General features: G+C 42.3%; 1 protein-coding gene across 1 annotated transcript in view; it reads left to right on the forward strand.

The window, feature by feature from the left end:
• Positions 1 to 5,709, forward strand: part of EIF4EBP2 (eukaryotic translation initiation factor 4E binding protein 2) — a 34,540-nt gene extending 28,831 nt beyond the window's left edge. Inside the window, exon 3 of the mRNA XM_077454431.1 lies at positions 693 to 5,709. Coding sequence (XP_077310557.1) covers positions 693 to 724 — 32 coding nt within the window. The 3' untranslated portion in view covers positions 725 to 5,709. The remainder of the gene's footprint in view (positions 1 to 692) is intronic.
• Positions 5,710 to 19,253: the final 13,544 nt, after the last annotated feature.

Here is a 19,253-nt window from a genome sequence, read left to right on the forward strand (position 1 = left end):
GCTTATATGGTTTTCAATGGGATAGTTCACACCAGTACTTGCAGTTCCAGAAAAAATAAATATGATGCTGTAAAATGCATTAACGCACTGGAAAACACATCCTTGTTTAAGATGAGGAGGGGATGCACTGGACTGCAAATCAAATGCACATGCAGAAAAGCATCTGAAACGCAGTCCAGTGTTTTTTTTTTTTTCTCTGCATCAAACCCGCATGGAAAGTAGGTCATATGGTTTTCAATGGGATAGTTCACACCAGTACTTGCAGTTCCAGAAAAAAAGGTAGTACATGCTTAATTTTTCCTGCACGGGAACGCCTGCCTGTGTGATCTGTTTCAGTGCCTGCCCCTCCTGCTGAAATTGGTTAGTTTCATAGTATCCTCTGTTTAATAATGTAAGCTGCACCAGTGTCTGCACTAAAAAAAAAAAATGCAGTTATATACCTGATTTCAGAGTGCAGCTTGGCGCTCATGAGACCGGCTGCCTCTCTCCTTCTGACTGACTTCAGCGTTGGGGGAGAATGGGATTCTCAGCCCCACCCACTGCAGATGTCCAGTCAAGAGGAGAGCGGTCACAGTATTGATAACCAAATCCTGTAGCTGTTCTCAGAATTGCTTATCAACTATTGGGAGCTTGCACCACATCATTGTGAGATTTGTTGGGCCTAATCTTCCTTATGCTTGTTTCTCCTCTAGGTGATGACGCTCAGTTTGAAATGGACATCTAATCTCCAGGATTCCTGTCGAGCACGCTCACTTGTGCGCACCTGGCTTGGCAAATAGGATCGTGTAATGAGAAATCAGTCAAAGGTGCACTTGCGTAGAAACCTGCCCTTCCTGGTGCCAAAGGTCAACGCAACTAGGCTCCTTCCTCTATTTTTCCCCCTTTCTCTTTATTTCTCCCCCATGATTAATCCCACCCCAACCACAAAATGTGGAGGTGGTTGAAAGGACTTGTAACTGATTTCAATGGCTTGATGTTGGCAAATGGGAATTAACAGTTTGCCAATTTTGTACTGTAGCTCTGCAAATACTTGTAAATGATGGGTGGCAGAAATGGAAATTGTCCAACTTTTTTTTTTTTTTTCTTAATTTTTTTTTTTTTTTTTGCAGTTTGAAAAAAAAAGGTGGTATTTACTCCAAGTTGCTATGTACCTCACCAAACATGTCTGGGTACAAAAAAACCTTGCCTTGTCCTTTGCCACTCCTTTTTTGTTAGCACTTGGCTTTTTGTATTAAGCCCCCTAAAATGAGCGCTTTTTTTATTTTTTTCCTGATATATTAACAAGGCCCATAATAAACATGCCCTGGGCATGCTGCCTGTCTCAAAGTGCATTATTTTGGGTGATGGTTTCTTCTTTTTATTTTATTTTTATTTTTTTTTCCTCTGCCAAGGCTAGGTCAGTCTTGTACCTGTGGGAGAAAAAGCTTAATTTTGTTTTCATAGCAGTCAAAGATTTTGGCCTCCAACCCCAAACATCGGGTCCTGTTTAGCCTGTCAGTCACGTAATGAAGTAAGGACAAGGAAGTGGCTAAAACAGTTTTTCCTTCCCAGAAACCTGGTTTAATGTATCAGCTATGTGCTGTTTTTGGCACATGTCATTTCATCCATGTACTTCTGGGTCATCCATGAGCTTTTGGTGTGGCCCCACTGAAGGTGTCTCTTCAGTTTGCATATATAAAGAATATGCTGTTTTGTTCTCCTTTTTTTTTTTTTTTTTTTTTTTTTTCTTCTTCTCACAAAATAGTATTAAAGCTGGAACCAAAAAATGCATGACCCAGAAAGAGCATGACTTTGTTTTTGACAATATTTAGTCTGTATATACATGTGTTCTTTTCATATATAGAGCAGCAGTAAAGAGAAAATATTTTGTCCAAACCTAATCAAAATTTAACTAAGGCCTGGAATATCAATTTGGCGCTAATACAGTCTGCATTTTTTCTGGAGATTATATATATATATATATATATATATATATATATATATATATATATATATATATATATATATATAAATATAAATTTTTCAGCATTATACAATCCTGAATGGTGGACAATCTTAAAATGTGATACTGACAACTAATTAGGGGCTCCATCTTCAGATGATACCTTCTCTTCTGCTTTCCCCATTCAATATGCTGTTCAACCCCATTTTTCTCTCCTTAATTGTATGGAGCAAATCTTTTCATGGGACATTTTAAACAAAGGTGAACTTATGACAAAAAAAAGTTTAAAAACATTAAAACACAACCAAACAATGCCTGATTTATTTAGCTTGGTTTGCTTTTTTTTTTTTTTTCTTCTACTGTTCATTCAAGATATATTTCACCATGAATTTATCTTTATGTGCTAAGTGTAGCTATTTAAATTGTGTTTTATTTTTATTTTTTTGTTTTCTTAAAAATGTGAATGATGAATTAACTGCTGTCGGGAGGTGTTTAGAAGTGTTTGTATACTTGCGTATGCAAACCTGCATATGCCTATAGACTGCTGAGGAAAGGATTAGGGCAGTTCCCATTTCTTCCAGTTCACTTCCAGTGCTGATGTTGAGGAGAATTTATTGGGCTCCAATTTATTTTTGTGTTGGTCAGCCACGTCTTTACAGGGATCCCCCCCCCCACTAAACAGTCATAAAATTTTTCATCAATGTGTTTAAAATCTTAAACTTGTCAAAACAAATGCTATCTGGGAAGGAAAAGTGTTGTACATCACTAGTGCAGAAATTCCATCTTCAGCCTTGCATATAGAATGTTTTGTTTAACTTCTTTTAAGTATTGGTAGCAAAGGTGTGAAGGGCTGCATGTGTTTGGCTCAGTGAAAACAAAACCATGTAATAAAAGACTAATCTGTTAACTGATCAGTGGAATGTGAGGTAACAACCTGCCCTTCTGTACCCTTTTCCACCCAGAGCTCATGCAATCCAGGGCCTCTTAGTCTTCTCTGGCTTGAGTATCAGACGTCATATGGTCATTTCTGATGTCTGTTGAAGCCAGTGGACTTTATTTAAAGCTCCAGTCCTGGCAGGAAAATACAGTTGCACTGGTGCAGTTCTCAAGTTTAGGAGTTCCTCCATCTGTGTGCCCAATCCCACAAAGCCTCTTCTTTAAGGTTCTCTGGCCAGAGCATCAATCGTGCAGGACCAGATATGCTGCATTGTATGTGAGAATGCAGATGGCCTGGCCACAACCTGGAACATTGAGAAGAGTGCTGTGGCTAGGAGTGAGGAATAAGGAAAGTATTACAACCTTTTTCCTCTAACCCCTAGAATTTAAGCCACTGTAAGCATGTGGCTCCCCCCAGTTTAAGTAGGGTACTGTGGTGCATGTTTGCACATTGCTCACCTTACCCAATTCACTTAAGTGCTTAATGGAACTTTCCTTTTTAGGCAGTACTTTTATTTGTCTTTTTTTTTTTTTTTTTTTTTTTAATAGGATTTAAAGAATTTATTGGGGAAAAAAAAGCTACTTACTCTGATGGTGACAGAATAGATTGTTATACAGCAAAAGTCATAAACAAGACAATAGTATGCATGGACTAAGGGAAACTAATGAACGCAAACTTTTAGATTGCTTTCATGTTGTACCAAATTTCTTTAACTTGTAGGATACAAAATGTATATAGTGTGAAAACCTGAACATCACAAAAAAAGGGTGATAAATAATAGGGTGAGAAGGTGCTAATGACAGTACATATTTGTTTTGCTTTGGGTGACGATGAGAAAAATATAAGATTTTTAGATTGCGTGCCCCTGTTTGCCATCACAACCATAAGGCTGACTGCAAATGTTCAGACTTTATGCAGATTTGTTTGCAAAACTCAGGTATATCAAAAAAGAAAACCGAAAAACTTGCTTTGCTTTTGCCCAGGTCAGCCAGACCATTTTAAAAATTCTTGTATATAGTTGAATCTTATACAGTGTACAGAATTTTACACACTTGTGAAGAACTGTAAAACTGCATCATTAATACTTTTTGTTGACAAAAATGGTATTTGTATGAAAAAAACATGCAAGCTGCATTACTGGGGTGATTATATTCTCCACATTTTTTAGTTTTTTGTGACCAATTAAATGGGGTAGTCAACCTTTTTAAAATGTTAAGAGGTAGAATTGGAGTTCCAGGTCAAACCTTAATTCATTTTAAAAGTGCTCCCTCCCCTTCCAACACCTGTGTGTATGTATATACAAGCCTCTTTTCAGATGCTAGAGTAATGTGTTGTCCCCTGTGCCATCCAGTTGCGGCTGCTGGGCAAAAGAAACCCTGGAGCCGTGAAGTTGCCCATAGCTGCCCATCTGTCTGTGCTCATTCCTCTCTGCTGCGGCCAGTGCTGCCTGAAAATAGGCAAGTGTATATATCTTTATTGCATAGGTGTTATAAGCTGGAGGGAGCACTTGGTTAGGTTAAAGTGAAATTCTGGGCTAAACCTATTTTCTAACAGGCTCCAAAATGTTGAATTTGAACCTTTCATACTGATGTGCTTTTCTTGCAGCTTTAGGGCATTTTCACACTGATGTGCTTTTGCTGCGTTCCTATTGACTTACAAGACAAAAGGTGCTTTTTTTTTTTTTGTGTGCTTTTGAAAAACTGTGCTGAAGATGCAGGACTTCAAAAAGCAGTGCACCTGCAGTGTCAACAGTTACATAGGATCTAATGGAGAATGAATTTCATGTGCTTTTTTGCCCTGTAAAAGCGCACCAGTGTGGACGGGGCCTTATTCTGTGCAACTCTCAAGCCAGGCTTGAGCAGTGTTCAGCTTGAAAATACTGGAAGAGTCGCTACTCTGCAGTAAATGAGATCTAAAATTTGGCTGACGGCTAAAACCTTCACCTGCCAAACACTTGAAAATCTGTTCTGAGAGGCTTTAGCTACTGTAGAAGTGTAACGACCAGTTCTGTTTATTCACATTTGCAACAGCTTATTTCATCAAAGGGCCAAGTTAAAGTGGAGTTCCACCCAAAAGTGGAACTTATGCTTGTACGTGTCCCCCCCCAAAGCCCCCCCGGTGCCACATTTGGCACCTTTCCGCCAACTGTGGCACCGGTATGCTTCCCCACTTCCTGGAGCCTCAGCCATTGACGTCACACCTGGGGCTCCCTCATCCTCCTCCTTCTAGCGGACCAGTAGGAGAGAGGAGCCTCGTGCAGTGGGGTTTCCAGCATGAAGCCGAAAAGGCTACACTACTTGCAATGGAGGTCAGCATGCACCTGACAGCTGATGGAAACGTCAGCTGTGGTGCTGACATAGCTGGACTCAAGGACAGGTAAGTGTCAGATTTATTAAGTCAGCAGCTGCAGTCTTAATTTTTGCAGCGGTGAGTGGACCTCTGCTTTTTAAATGTTAATTTAAATAAATAAAAAAAAAATTGGCTTTTAAAATTATAGCTATTCAACTAGCCTTTTGGCGGTAGACATCCCATTATAACACCTGTCAAGCAGATGAAGCCATTTTGTGTGAACTGAACAAATATTCCAATGTATGCAGCTATGGATTCAATAGGGAACCAGTGGAATCACTGTTAGTAAAAGGTGGAACTTAGCTGCCTGCTGGTAATGGTGCAAGGTTTTGGATTTTTGCAGTTAGCAAAATAGCCTGCAGGGGTCAGCAAGTATACATGATAAATGCTTTCTTTGTATGAGAATCCAGTGAGCACGACTTTGCCGAATTGACCTTTACCACCAAACCTTGTAAATTAAAAAAACAGGATTATTCTGAAACCTTGTGTGTTTTTTTTGTTTTTTGTGTTTCATCTGATACTTCTGTGTGCGTTCTTTATGTGTAATGGACAATTTTTGTAAAGGTTTTATGTGCTCCCTTCTCTTGAAGATGTATGTCTAATGGTAAAGAGGCATTTTTATCTTGCAATTTTTAAACCATGAAATCCAAGAGCAAAAATGAACTATATTACAGCTTGTGGATACTGCATTTTTCTGGCTAAACATTCAGCAGATTCAGAAAATACCAGGGCTGCAATGAATGATTATTTTGATAATCGATTAGTTGGCTGATTTATTGTTTTGATCGTATAATTTAGTTAGTAGCTACTTTAAAAAAAAAAAAAACTTATTCTTAAATATAAATAACCAACTATATGATTGGGGAGCAAAATCTCTAATTCAACCTGAGATCAGAGATAATGTATATATTATAGGTTAATATCAGACTCTGAATAATTTTTTCATTAAATAAAAAATTTAGACTGTTTTGCAGGTTTTCAGACAGAACTGTAATATCGACAGACAGACTCCCCTGTCCTAGGCAGGTGCCTTGATAATGCTCCCTGCACCTGATGTCATTTAACCACTTCCCGCCCAAGGTAAGTCTAGGGACGTCCTTGACTTTGCGGCGGTATATCTGATGCCTGCAGCTACAGACATCAGTCAGATATCGTCTTTTAGTCCCGGCAGTTCCCTACACCCTAAGAATGATCATAGTGGCTGTTCTGCTGCTTGATCGTTCTTACGGGCGGCAAAAGGGGTGCCCGCCCTCCGATGCTGCTACCGACTCGCCACTTCCATTGGTGAGTCAGACAGGAGCTGCCAGCCCTGGATGGTGATCGTAGAGATTTCCGGTGGGCCAGATGCTCGCCGGGTGCAATGTTATGACGGTACCCTGGCTGGGAAGCCAAGATCTATTTATTTCAGGCTTCCCAGCCTAGAGGTGAGATGTGGGGTCTTATTGACCCCCATATCTTACTGTAAAGAGGACCGATCATGCCATATTCCTATTTCAAGGGATGTTTACATTTTTTATAATAGACATAAAAATGATCAAACTTTAAATTAAAAAAAATTTTGTTCATTTTTATTTTTAAAGTGCCCTGTCTGCTTGCATGCAGAAGTGAATACATATCCAAGTCCCGTCCACAATTGAAAGCGGTGTTCAAACCACACGTGAGGTATTGCCTGGAACGTTGGAGCAAGAGCAGTAATTCTAGACCACCTCTGTAAAACATGTAACAAAATAAATAGTCGCCTAATGGGGATTTTTACGTACTAAGTAGTGTGTGCAATTTTAAAGCGTGACATGTTCGGTATCTATTTACTTGGCATAACTTCATCTTTCACATTATGCAAAAAAATTGGGCTAACTTTAAAAAGTTGCAGCGACTGCCATTGTAGTCTCTAGGGTCTTTGCTTAAATATATATACACTTTTGATTTTTTAATCTACGTCCACCAGTATACAGAAATTTCGAAGGAGCAGAATAGAAAACTTATTTGTCAAAGGAATTTTCACCGTGTAGGTGGATTTCATTCACACATAACATTCAGTTTGAAAAGCAATGTAAAGTGCAATTTTAAAATTATTTAATGACTATTCAAAGAGAGATAGATAGAGATATATATATATATATATATATATATATATATATATATATATATACACACGCAAACTATTCTCGTCTGAAAATCCATACGTGTATGGCCAGCATAAGGCTTGGTTCACACATATGCAGTTTGCTTTTGATCTGTTTCTGCAGGTTTGGTCCCACCCCGCTAACAACATGGGACACCGTCATGCTAATAATTACCTGCTGGGTTATACTCAATCTCCAGGGGAATGGACACTGGTAGACCAAAGGTCTTTAGACAGGAAGTGATCCCCTATATAACCCCCTCCCACACAGGAAGCACTTCAGATTGATTGATTGTGTTTTTTTTTTTGTTTTTTTTTAAAAACCAGTGTCGTCTGCAAGGGGGTTGGTTTGAGCTCTCCGAGCTTCAGGTCTCTAATCCTACAAATGGTTCTTAAATGAATCAAGGGAGTGACCGATCAGATCCATTCGACAGAGACTTTATAATGCTTGGGCTCTTGCATTCTAAGCTGGACGGGTTAAGTGAAAACCCCTTTACTTTATTGTGGGGGTGTCCCAGTGATTGTTACAATCAGCCAAGCTAGGTAGAGGTTGTACACCCGTGTGTGTGTTAACCATACAGAGTTTTTGGCTAGCTGTGGGTGTTTGTTTACAAGCGTACGTTTTTTTTTTTTTTTTTTTTTTTTTTTTTTTTTTTTTTTTATTTATTTTTCTTCTCGCTGTTTTTTTACCTGTATGCTGGTGCACAACAGTGCGCCATTTCATCTTTGTTCACCATGGTTCTGCTGTGCTCAGCAGTTGTTTGGCGGCCATGGTGCATGTGCATTCATAAAAGCACTGCTGGGCTCAGCAGTTTGTCTGGCGGCCATGGCGTATGCACACCCAGCATATTTAAGCTGTGTAGGCCAAGCATGCGTTGCTTCCAGAAGGCAGCTGTGGGACACAGAGCAGGCTCTGACCAGACACTTGCAGCGGTTCATTTCTCCTGACCCGGGTCCCATGAATAACCGTGTTGCTTAGCATGATTGTTACATGTGCCTGGTGAGCCCTATTAAAGGGTCTACCATCTAAGGTGTTTTAATACACCAAAGTACTCCTTTTTTGTGGTTGGTAAAGGTCTTCAAAAAAGAGGAGAGGGACTAACACTACAGGGGAGGGCACACCTATGTCATCAGTAGTTCCTGATGCACCCAGTTGTATCCCCTGAAGGCCCAGAGGCTTCTGGCCAATCTGAGCCTCTGTGCCTACCGTCACTGCTGCTGCTTCATCCTTTTTATCACCAAGGATGAACTGTCCTTGGCCCTAGCTGGCTTAGAGCACAGGATTCCTGGCATGCTTGCCTCATCCTGCAGGGTGGCAAGGGATGGGCTGAACACACCCTGGTTTGGTTTGCACCAGAACACGTGAACACTGTTAAAGTTTATGGAACAGGAATAATCAAAAGTGCTCATTTTAAAGGCTTATATGCAAGTTATTGTCAAGTGTTTGGGCACCTGGGTCCTGCCCCGGGGCCTGTGTATCAATGCAAAATGGCAGTTTTTTTTTTTTTTTTTTTTGGGGAGCAGTGACTTAAATAATGCTTAAAGTGAAATATATTCCTTTTAAATTTTGTTCTGGGGGTCTATAGTATGCCTGTAAAGTGGTGCATTTTTTCCCCATGTTTAGAACAGTTACTGCGCAAAATAACATTTCTAAAGTCCTTTTAAAAGTACTCATGATTATAATGAATTGTCGGTACTGGCAATACAGATCAGTAATTGAAAAAAAACTGCATGGGATTCTCCCAGTCCCTTTTTTTTTTTTGGGTCTGGTATGAATATTAAGGGGAACCCTGAACCAAAATGAAAAAAAAACTGCGTGGGGATCCCCCCCAAATTCCATACCAGGCACTTCAGGTCTGGTGTGGGTTTTAAGGGGAACTCTGCGCCAAAAAAATGGCTTGGTGGTCCCACCCCAAAAATCCATACCAGACCCTTATTCGTGGCATGCAACTTGTCAGGGTGCATGAAGGGGGGGTGAGGGCACCCCCCGCACCGTACCAGGCCACATGCCCTCAACATGGGGAGTGCTTTGGGGTAGCCCCCCAAAGCACCTTGTCCCCCTGGGCCCTTGTTGATGGGGACAAGGGCCTCATCCCCACAACCCTTACCCAGTGGTTGTGGGGGTCTGCAGTGAGGGGCTTATTGCGATCTGGAAGCCTCCTTCAACAAGGGGACCCCCAGATCCTGGCCTCCCCCTGCGTGAAATGGTACAAAGACACAACTTGGGCCAAGTCCTTTTATTAAAAAATAAAAATGTCCCACAAAGTTTATTTATCTTCTCTCGCTCTGCTGATGGAACGAAAAAAATAAATACAAAACTGTGACTGACCCGCCTCTGAACACTGGGGAAAAATGTGCCACTTTACAGGCATACTATAGATGCCCCCCATGTACAAAATTTAAAGGACTATTTCACTTTCAGCATTATTAAAATCACTGCTCCCAAAAAAAAAAAAACACTTCTGTGGTGTGTGTGTGTTTTTTAGATAGATAGATGTGTTCTGCGGCAGGCCCCGAGTCCACAAACTTTTTTTTTTTTTTTAATGACAATAACTTGGCATATAAGCATTTAAAATGAACACTTGATTTTTCATGTTAATGTCCCATAGACTTTAACGGTGTTCTGGCGGACTTTGAATTTCCCACATATTCGGTGTTCTGCAGAACACCCGAACTTGTGCTCTGGCTGAACTGTTCACCCATCCCTCTGGAGGATGGGGAAGAGCTTTAAAGCTCAGGATTCTGGGGAGGGCCTGGCAGATGAGTCTGCTTCTGAGCAATCTGGACAAGAAGATATCCCGTTGATGTCTGCCTCTCAGTTACAGAGGCTTTTGATCCTGACTCTGACTGAAATGGTTTGTTCTACCTTTTTAAGTTGCCTCTTGCATTGGTGAATAAGCCCCCCTGGTCCTCTTTGGCTTCCCCCCCTCCCCCCAACCTTCACCCCCTCTTGGAACAGGCGCTATATGCTGACTGGAAACATCCTGACAGGATTTTTATTCCTCCCTTTTTTTTTTTTTTTTTTATATCCCATGGATGAAAAGGTCATTAAAAAAAAAATGGAGAATGCCAGTTGTAGATGTCTCTTCCTTTAAACAAGAACTTAACTTGTCCACTAGATATCACACAGGGTTTGAAAGACCCTGTTGACAAGACTTGCAGTCATTATTAGGCTTCCTTTTCTTCGGCCAGTTCAGCTATTCGGCCAGCTGTTGCAGTAATTGGTATCTGCCAGTCTGTAAAGGAAGAAAGAAGTTTGGATGGTCTGGTCCCCAACCAGACATACCAGAAGAAGGGATGAGCTATGGGACTATCACGGTGCACAAAAGGAGTATAGAAGCAAAATAAGAAAAAAAAACATTCAAAATTTATTGAAACATAAAATCAATTCACAATCAAGGATCAATGGGGGATATGAAGTATTTTGACTAGTTTCACTTTTCAGCTTCTTCAGGAAAAACATCTTGTAAATATATGTCACAATTAAATATGTATAAAGACCATAATATTAATAAAAGAAACTAAAGGGGAAAAAACAAAATGACAAAACCAGTAATTGCATTTAGAATCTTACCCTGACACCTAAGCCACAGGGCCTACTAGTCCAACGGGAGAAGCCTCCCCTGGGGGGGGCACTTTATAACCCCAACAACACATCAGCCTATATCTGTATAAAGATGTAGGGATTTAAGTAATGTAAAAACTTGCCTCGTGGTCAGGGGAAGAGAAGGTGAATGTGAAGTGTTAAGTCCAGACCGTCACAGTGACAAGAACACAGTCAGTTGTGATGTGTCAGGAAAAAACAAAATTGAAAGAGGGGGAAGGGAAGTTATGTTGTTTTTCTTGTTATTTTTCTTCTATACTCCTTATAGAGGAGGTTGGGGACCATCCAAACTTCTTTTTCATGTAATTTCGGGATGATGGTGCATGATTTATTGGTTGAATTTGTAGTTGTATGGCTGCGAGGCCATTCATTTCTGTAATACATTATTGGTGGATAACACACCTGGGCTTATGTGTTGGAGTTTCTCTGGTGAAGGAGAGGAGTGAGGACTCTTTGGGCCAAACCCCCCCCCCCCCCCTTCAGGTTTTGACTCCTGCACTTTATTTGCCCTGAGCAATCTTATTTCCCTACCTCTTCCTTCTTTCCTTGTCTATTTTTTGTCTTCCGTTGTTACCATTTATGTGTATTTTAGTTATACAAAAATCTACATTCATTGTAAAGGCGGCTTGCTTGGACAGCTTTTCGACATGGACATCTTTGGAACGGCCTGCATGGGCTTTATGACCCAGATACAGGAGTCCTGTTTTGACAACCAGCAGTAGATCTGATCAAGAGATCAAAACATTCCTAGATTGTATGTACAATTTACTTAAACATAAATCACATCTTCATTGGCATTTAGAATACTTTAGAAAGTATATTAAAGAAGAGACCTGTCCAATTGGATTGAGAATTAAATTATTCCCCACAGTAAAAGATCCTTCATCTTTCAAACTAGCTTGGGAGAAAATTCTAACCCAATGTAGTTTAGCACTAATGGAAACCTTAATTGCACAATATACTCTAGACATGATATCTCTGGATAGTGAGATTAATAGATTGAATACGCACTATAAAACTCTTCTCGATATTCCCGCCTTTGTTAATCAATGGAAGGAAATTCGCAAACGTTTAGAGCAACTGAACAAGGAAATAATTATCACTAAACAGACAAAATGTGCAAAGGACAAACTGGCTTTTGTGGAGGGTTTTGCTTGTAGATGGATGGGCAAAATTAAAAATCGCAGAGTGGTTCCACCAGGTACCTCTACAGTAGGTGCAACACCCTATGTTGAATCTGATTCTTCATTGTCATCATCTGTCTTCCCATTCGGCAGGCTCTCTCTTTTTAGACTCTTCCAAAGCCACATGCAAAGGGAACCACTACAGTGGCGGTTCTCCCCCTGCAGCTCCAAACAAAGGTAAGAAGACATCTACCCGACATAAGTTGGCACGCACAACTGGAGATCCGTCTCCATCTCCCCCCCCCTCACAACCCACAGGTACACCTACCACCTCCACGTTACACAATGCTATCCCCAAGGTTCTGGGAGCTATTTCCAACAGTGTGAAAAAACCCTGACTCGATTATTGATTTTTTTTTTTTTTTTTTTAACGTCACCATACCTCAGAAAACACCAACAGACCAAGTTAGACACATTTGTCAAAAAACCTCCTCCCACTCCTCTACCCAGCATTTCCAGTCAACCCACTTGAACGTTATCAATCTGGCAGAATGTCCCCTTTCTTATGATGAATTACAGGTTTTACAAATGGGGCTGGGCTTTTGCCCACTTAAACCTATCAATGTTACCGAAACTATCAAAGATTTATATCTGTTAGCCAGGAATTTAACGCTTAAATACATGTTTGATACAAATCACCGGAAGCTCAATTTGGAGTGAGAGCTTGCCGAACATACTAGATGCTTTTTACAATGGACAAACTTCGGGCCCTTTGTGCTCTATTACTCCTTTTATGATGAGGGGGCAGTCGATGACCTCGCTGCTCCCGAGACGCAATCGGCTATGGCCATCACGGATTCTTCTACATCTTCCATTGGGCCTGTTTCTACTTCCCGCAAATTTAAAGTCAGATCACAAAAATTCCCTGACTTAATGACATGCCCATCAATTTGGGCTTTTCTCCATCGATGCATTAAAGATCTAAAAAACAATCATTGGCAGGAATTTAATTCCAACCTAACCCTTCATCAACAATAGGCTTTGAAATGTTTACAGAAACGTCAGGATTAGGGATGAGCTTCGTGTTCGACTCGAACATCGGCTGTTCGCCCGTTCGGCGAATTCCCGTTATGGGCCGTTCGCGCCAAATTCGTGTGGCGCTCACGGCCCACAATGCACTGCGTCATCGCAGTGCATTGCTGGCTCATGATTGGCCAAGCATGCACTGTGACCCCGCATTCTTCACATTCAATCACAGTGCCAGCAGCGAGGAGAGCCATGATTGGCCACAGGCAGGATGCCTCTGGCCAATCATAGCTCAGGCTGTGTAGTACACGCCCCACACTATATAAGGCCGCCAGCGCGGCGGCCTTGTGTAGTGTGTTGGCGTCTAAAGCAGTTAGTGGGTGTTCTGTGTACCTTCAACACAGTATACACCGATTGTTATCGGCTGATTTTCGATCTTGCTCTTCTGTAGTGGTTGTCTGCGTGCCCTGACGGCAGTATACACCGCTATATTCACCTCACCAATATAGCTAGTGATCTATCTTTTATAATAGAGCTTGCAGTCACAAGCATTATCACTATTTCTTTACTCTAGCTTTCATTATTTTCTACTCATTTCAGGAATCTCATCTCCTCTTCCCTATTCTTACTATATGGACACCCTATTTTTTCATTATGTTCCCCTTTATGATATGTTCCACAATATACAGTGCCTTGCGAAAGTATTCGGCCCCCTTGAACTTTTCAAACTTTTGCCACATTTCAGGCTTCAAACATAAAGATATAAAATTTTAATGTGGGACACAATTGTGAAGTGGAACGAAATCTATTGGATATTTTAAACTTTTTTAGCAAATAAAAAAAAAAACTGAAAAGTGGTGCGTGCAAAATTATTCGGCCCCTTTACTTTCAGTGCAGCAAACTCACTCCTAAAGTTCAGCGAGGATCTCTGAATGATCCAATGTTGTCCTAAATGACTGATGGTGATAAATAGAATCCACCTGTGTGTAATCAAGTCTCTGTATAAATGCACCTGCTCTGTGATAGTCTCAGGGTTCTGTTGAAAGCGCAGAGAGCATCATGAAGACCAAGGAACACACCAGGCAGGTCCGTAATACTGTTGTGGAGAAGTTTAAAGCCGGATTTGGATACAAAAAGATTTCCCAAGCTTTAACCACTTGCTTACTGGGCACTTAAACCCCCCTCAGTCCCAGACCAATTTTCAGCTTTCAGTGCTCTCACATTTTGAATGACAATTACTCAGTCATGCAACACTGTAACCAAATGATTTTTTTGTCCTTTTCTTCATACCAATAGAGCTTTCTTTTGGTGGTATTTGATCACCTCTCGGTTTTTTATTTTCTGCGCTATAAATGAAAAAAGACCGAAAATTTTGAAAAAAAATGAATTTTTCTTCGTTTCTGTGACAAAATTTAGCAAATTAGCAATTTTTCTTCATAAATTTTGGCCACAATTTATACTACTACACATCTTTGGTAAAAATAACCCAAATTTTTGCATATTATATGATCTGTGTGAAATTTATAGAGTCTACAAGCTATGGTGCAAATCATAAAGATTTGCAAAAAAAGATCACATCTGATGTACTAAGGCCTATCTCCATTCTTGAGACCCTAACAAGCCAGGAAAGTACAAATGCCCCCCAAATGACCCCTTTTTGGAAAGTAGACATTCCAATGTATTTAGTAAGAGGCATGGTTAGTTATTTTAAGTTGTCATTTTTTCCCATAATTCTTTGCAAAATTACGATTTTTTTTTTTTTTTTATTTTTTTTTTCACAAAATTTTCATTGTAATAGCTTATTTCTCCCACACGGAATGTGCATACCACAAATAACACCCCAAAATACGTTCTACTACTCCTCCTGAGTATAACGATACCAAATGTGTGAGACTTTTACACAGCCTGACCACATACAGAGGCCTAATTTTGAAGTAGCACCTTCAGGCATTCTAGGAGCATAAATTACACATTTCATTTCTCAACCACCTATTACAGTTTTGAAGGCCCTGGAACACCAGGGCAATGGAAACGTCCAGAAAATGACCCCATTTTGGAAAGCTAACACCCCAACGTATAATCTATGAGGCATAATGAGTCTTTTCAATGGTTCATTTTTTTCCACAAGTTTTCGGAAAATGTGGAAAAAAATGAAAACGCATTTTTTTTTTACACAAAGTTGTCCGTTTATAAGATATTTCCAACGCATAGCATTTACATAGCAAAAATAACACCCCAAAATACGTTCTACTCCTCCTGAGTATAACGATACCACATGTGTGAGACTTTTACACAGCCTGACCAAATACAGAGGCGCAACATGCAAGAAACACCGTCGGCGTTCCAGGGACACATAGCCTGCACATACCAAGAATTACACCCCCAAATACATTATGCTGAGCAAAGGGTAAAGAAAAGATTACCTGTGGTTTTAGAAGCGCAGTTGTCCACAGGAGGATATCACTGGTCCAGGCAGCAGGCAGGGACTTGGTCAGCAACAGCGAACACAGTTTTTCAGGCAGCAGGCAGGGATACTGTCCATATTACAGTCCAGGGTTAGTGCAGAGATGTCAGCAGTGCCAAAAATATTGGTCCTGGTAGTAGGCAGGTCCTTGTGGTGTGGTCAGTGCGGCATGATGGCAGTAAGTCCTACAGGCAGCAGACAAAAGTAGAGCCTCGTTCAGGACAGAATGGGGATAGGGGTAGAGGCTTCTCCCTCCCAAATCTCTTTGAAGCCTCCGAGTCTCCAGACCCTAATCTAGGAATAAGAAAACAAAGAAAATTGTTTTCTTCTTCCAGAAAAACTATACTGGAGCCCCTCACATATCTGAGACCCCGTGTTGAATCCCACTAGTCCAGTTGCAGAATACAAGATCAGTCCAAGAGGCAGGCAAATATCGTGGTCAAACAGTCCAAGGTCAGTTCCAGATCAGGCAGAGATATATACAGAATCGTTAGACAGAAGCATGGTCGAATAACAGTCCAGGGTCAGTTCCAGATGAGGCAGAGGTATGTACAGAATCGTTAGGCAGAAGCGTGGTCGAATAACAGTCCAGGGTCAGTTCCAGATCAGGCAGCGGTATGTACAGAATCGGCAGGCATAAGAGTGGTCAAATAACAAGCCAGGGTCCGTTACAGAGCAGGCAGTGGCATAAGGGGTGTGAAGGTGTATGAAGGCAGGAACTGAGGATTATGTTTACCATACTTCACTAAAAATTTATTGAAGTATGGTAACGCCGAAAACAGTCGCCTATACAGAGGCCTGGTTGGGAAGGACATTGTGCACAATAATAAGATGTGTCTCTTCTGACTCCTGCTCTGGTACACACCTTACATCTTTTTTGGCGTCTTTTGCCTGCTGGTGTCCGGGGAATTTTATCCAGAAAGTGGCGCTCGGAGAGTCGACTTACAACGTCTGATCTGATATTTTCTGGTGGGCCGTTTGGGAAAATAAGGGCTGTGAAAACTTCCTCCTGGTAGCCAAAGAAACGTTTGGGGTTTTGGGTGGCGTTGCTGTAAATTACATATGAATTGTAAATGGCCAATTGAAAAAAATAAATTACTACTTTTTTGTACCAATGATATGTCCGTCTTGAGACCAGATATGGTTCCATCATTTGGTCGTTGAAGTCGACTCCTCCCATGAACAAATTATACTCTGAAATACATTTGGGTTTCTTTACGGGGCCATTCCTTCTGGGGATTTCTACGAAGGTATCGTTGTGGATAGAAGACAACATATACACATCCCTTCTGTCCCTGCACTTCACTGCCAGAACCTCCTTGTTTCTTAGACTTGCGGTTTCTCCTTTCCGCAGCTTCTTGTTCACCAGACTTTGAGGAAAGCCCTTCCGGTTCTTTTTTACAGTGCCACATGCTGGCGTCTTCTTCCGGTGAAGGTTGTGGAACAGGGGCAGAGATGTGTAGAAGTTGTCTACATAGAGGTGGTAGCCTTTATCCAGTAGGGGGTATATGAGGTCCCAAACAATTTTTCCGCTGGATCCCAAATAATCCGGACAATTAGGGGGCTGTAGCTGGGTGTCCTTCCCTTCGTACACCTTGAAGGAATATGTGTACCCTGTGGCTCGGTCACATAATTTGTAGACCTTCACCCCATAGCGGGCCCTTTTGCTGGGCATAAATTGCTTCATCCTAAGCCTGCCACTAAATTTAATAAGGGACTCATCCACACATATGTGTTGGTCCGGGGTAAACAATTTGGGGAATATTTCAGAAAAATAATTTAGTATTGGTCGAATTTTGTAAAGGCGGTCAAAATTTGGATCATTTCGTGGAAGGCATTGGGAATTGTCACTGAAATGTAAGAACCTCAGGATCATCTGATACCTGGTTCTGGGCATTACCGCGGAGAAGAGCGGTGAGTGGTGGAGGGGGTGGGTTGACCAGTAGGTACGTAATTGTTTTTTTTTGTTGAGTCCCATATTAAATGTGAGGCCTAAAAAAAGCTTGAACTCCTCCACCGTTAGGTCTCTCCATTCGTAGGGACGGGCATAATAGGAGGTCGGATTTTGAAAAATAAATTGTTGTGCATACAGGTTGCACTGGGCCACAATTGACGCCAACATGTCCTCCGTAAAAATTAAATTAAAAAAATCGATGGGGCTAAAATTCTCCGTGTCCACCTGGACTCCTGGCTGGGCGGTGAAAGGGGGAACATTGGCCTCTCCTGAATTAGGAGGAAGCCACAAGGGGTTCTGAAGGGCATAGGGAAGGCCAGCATGGCTCCTAACCCTTTGGGGCTGAGATGACACCCCACTGGTACTTGGCCTTTCTTGCTGGGGCACTGCGGTGCTGGTGGACGGCATTGCGGTGCTGGTGGACGGCACTGCGGTGCTGGTGGACGGCACTGCCTCACTAGAACGCCTTCGCTTGATGGGCCGGATATCTTCCTCCTCGGATTCATCAGTCAGTGTTTCACTGCTGAGGACTGGCTCATAAGTTACGTCTTCAGAATCCGAAAAGGAATCGGAAGAGGAGAGCTCCCCGTTGCTCTCGTCGGCCGCGGAAATAATTTGGTACGCCTCCTCAGCGGAAAAGACGCGTTTAGCCATTGTAGCACTGATGGGCACTGATGAGGTGGCACAGATGGGCGTTTTTGAGGTGGCACAGATGGGCGCTTTTGAGGTGGCACAAATGGACACTGATGGGTCGGCACAGATGTGCACTGATTTATTGCACAGATGTGCAGATTTGTTGCACGGATGTGCACTGATGAGGCGGCAGATGGGCACTGCTGAGGCGGCAGATGGGCACTGCTGAGGCGGCACAGATGGGCACTGCTGAGGCGGCACAGATGGGCACTGCTGAGGCGGCAGATGGGCACTGATGGGTTGGCACAGATGTGCACTGATTTTTTGCACGGATGTGCACTGATTTATTGCACGGATGTGCACTGCTGAGGCGGCAGATGGGCACTGCTGAGGCGGCAGATGGGCACTGCTGAGGCGGCAGATGGGCACTGCTGAGGCGGCAGAGATGGGCACTGCTGAATCGGCACAGATGGGCACTGCTGAGTCGGCAGATGGGCACTGATAGGTCGGCACAGATGTGCACTGATTTATTGCACGGATGTGCACTGATAAGGCAGCAGATGGGCACTGCTTAGGCGGCACAGATGGGCACTGCTTAGGCGGCACAGATGGGCACTGCTGAGGCGGCACAGATGGGCACTGCTTAGGCGGCACAGATGGGCACTGCTGAGGCACAGATGGGCACCGATTGGTACAGATGGGCACCGATTGGCACTGGCGGGCACTGGTGGTGCACAGATGGAGTACTGGCGGTGCACAGGTGGGCACTGGAGGTGCACAGGTGGGCACTGGCAGGGTAGATCTGGGCACTGGCAGGGTAGATCTGGGCACTGGCAGGGTAGATCTGGGCACAGGTGGGTTTTTTATCAGTTTACTGTCACTTTTACACTCACAAACACCTTCGGTCTCCTCACACGCTATCGCTGTGTGAGGAGACACGTTCGGCAATGGGTGATGATCTCATTTGTTTACATTTGAGATCATCACCCATTGGAGGAGGCGATCGCGCTGTAAACGGCCGCTGTGATTGGCCGTTTACAGCGATCTGTGATTGGCTGTGTCCAGCGGACACGGCCAACACAGATTTTCCCCGATGCG

This window comes from Lithobates pipiens, unplaced genomic scaffold (assembly GCF_037356315.1).
Source record: "Lithobates pipiens isolate NorthernLeopardFrog02 unplaced genomic scaffold, aLitPip1_a1.2 Scaffold_25, whole genome shotgun sequence".
NCBI lineage: Eukaryota > Metazoa > Chordata > Amphibia > Anura > Ranidae > Lithobates > Lithobates pipiens.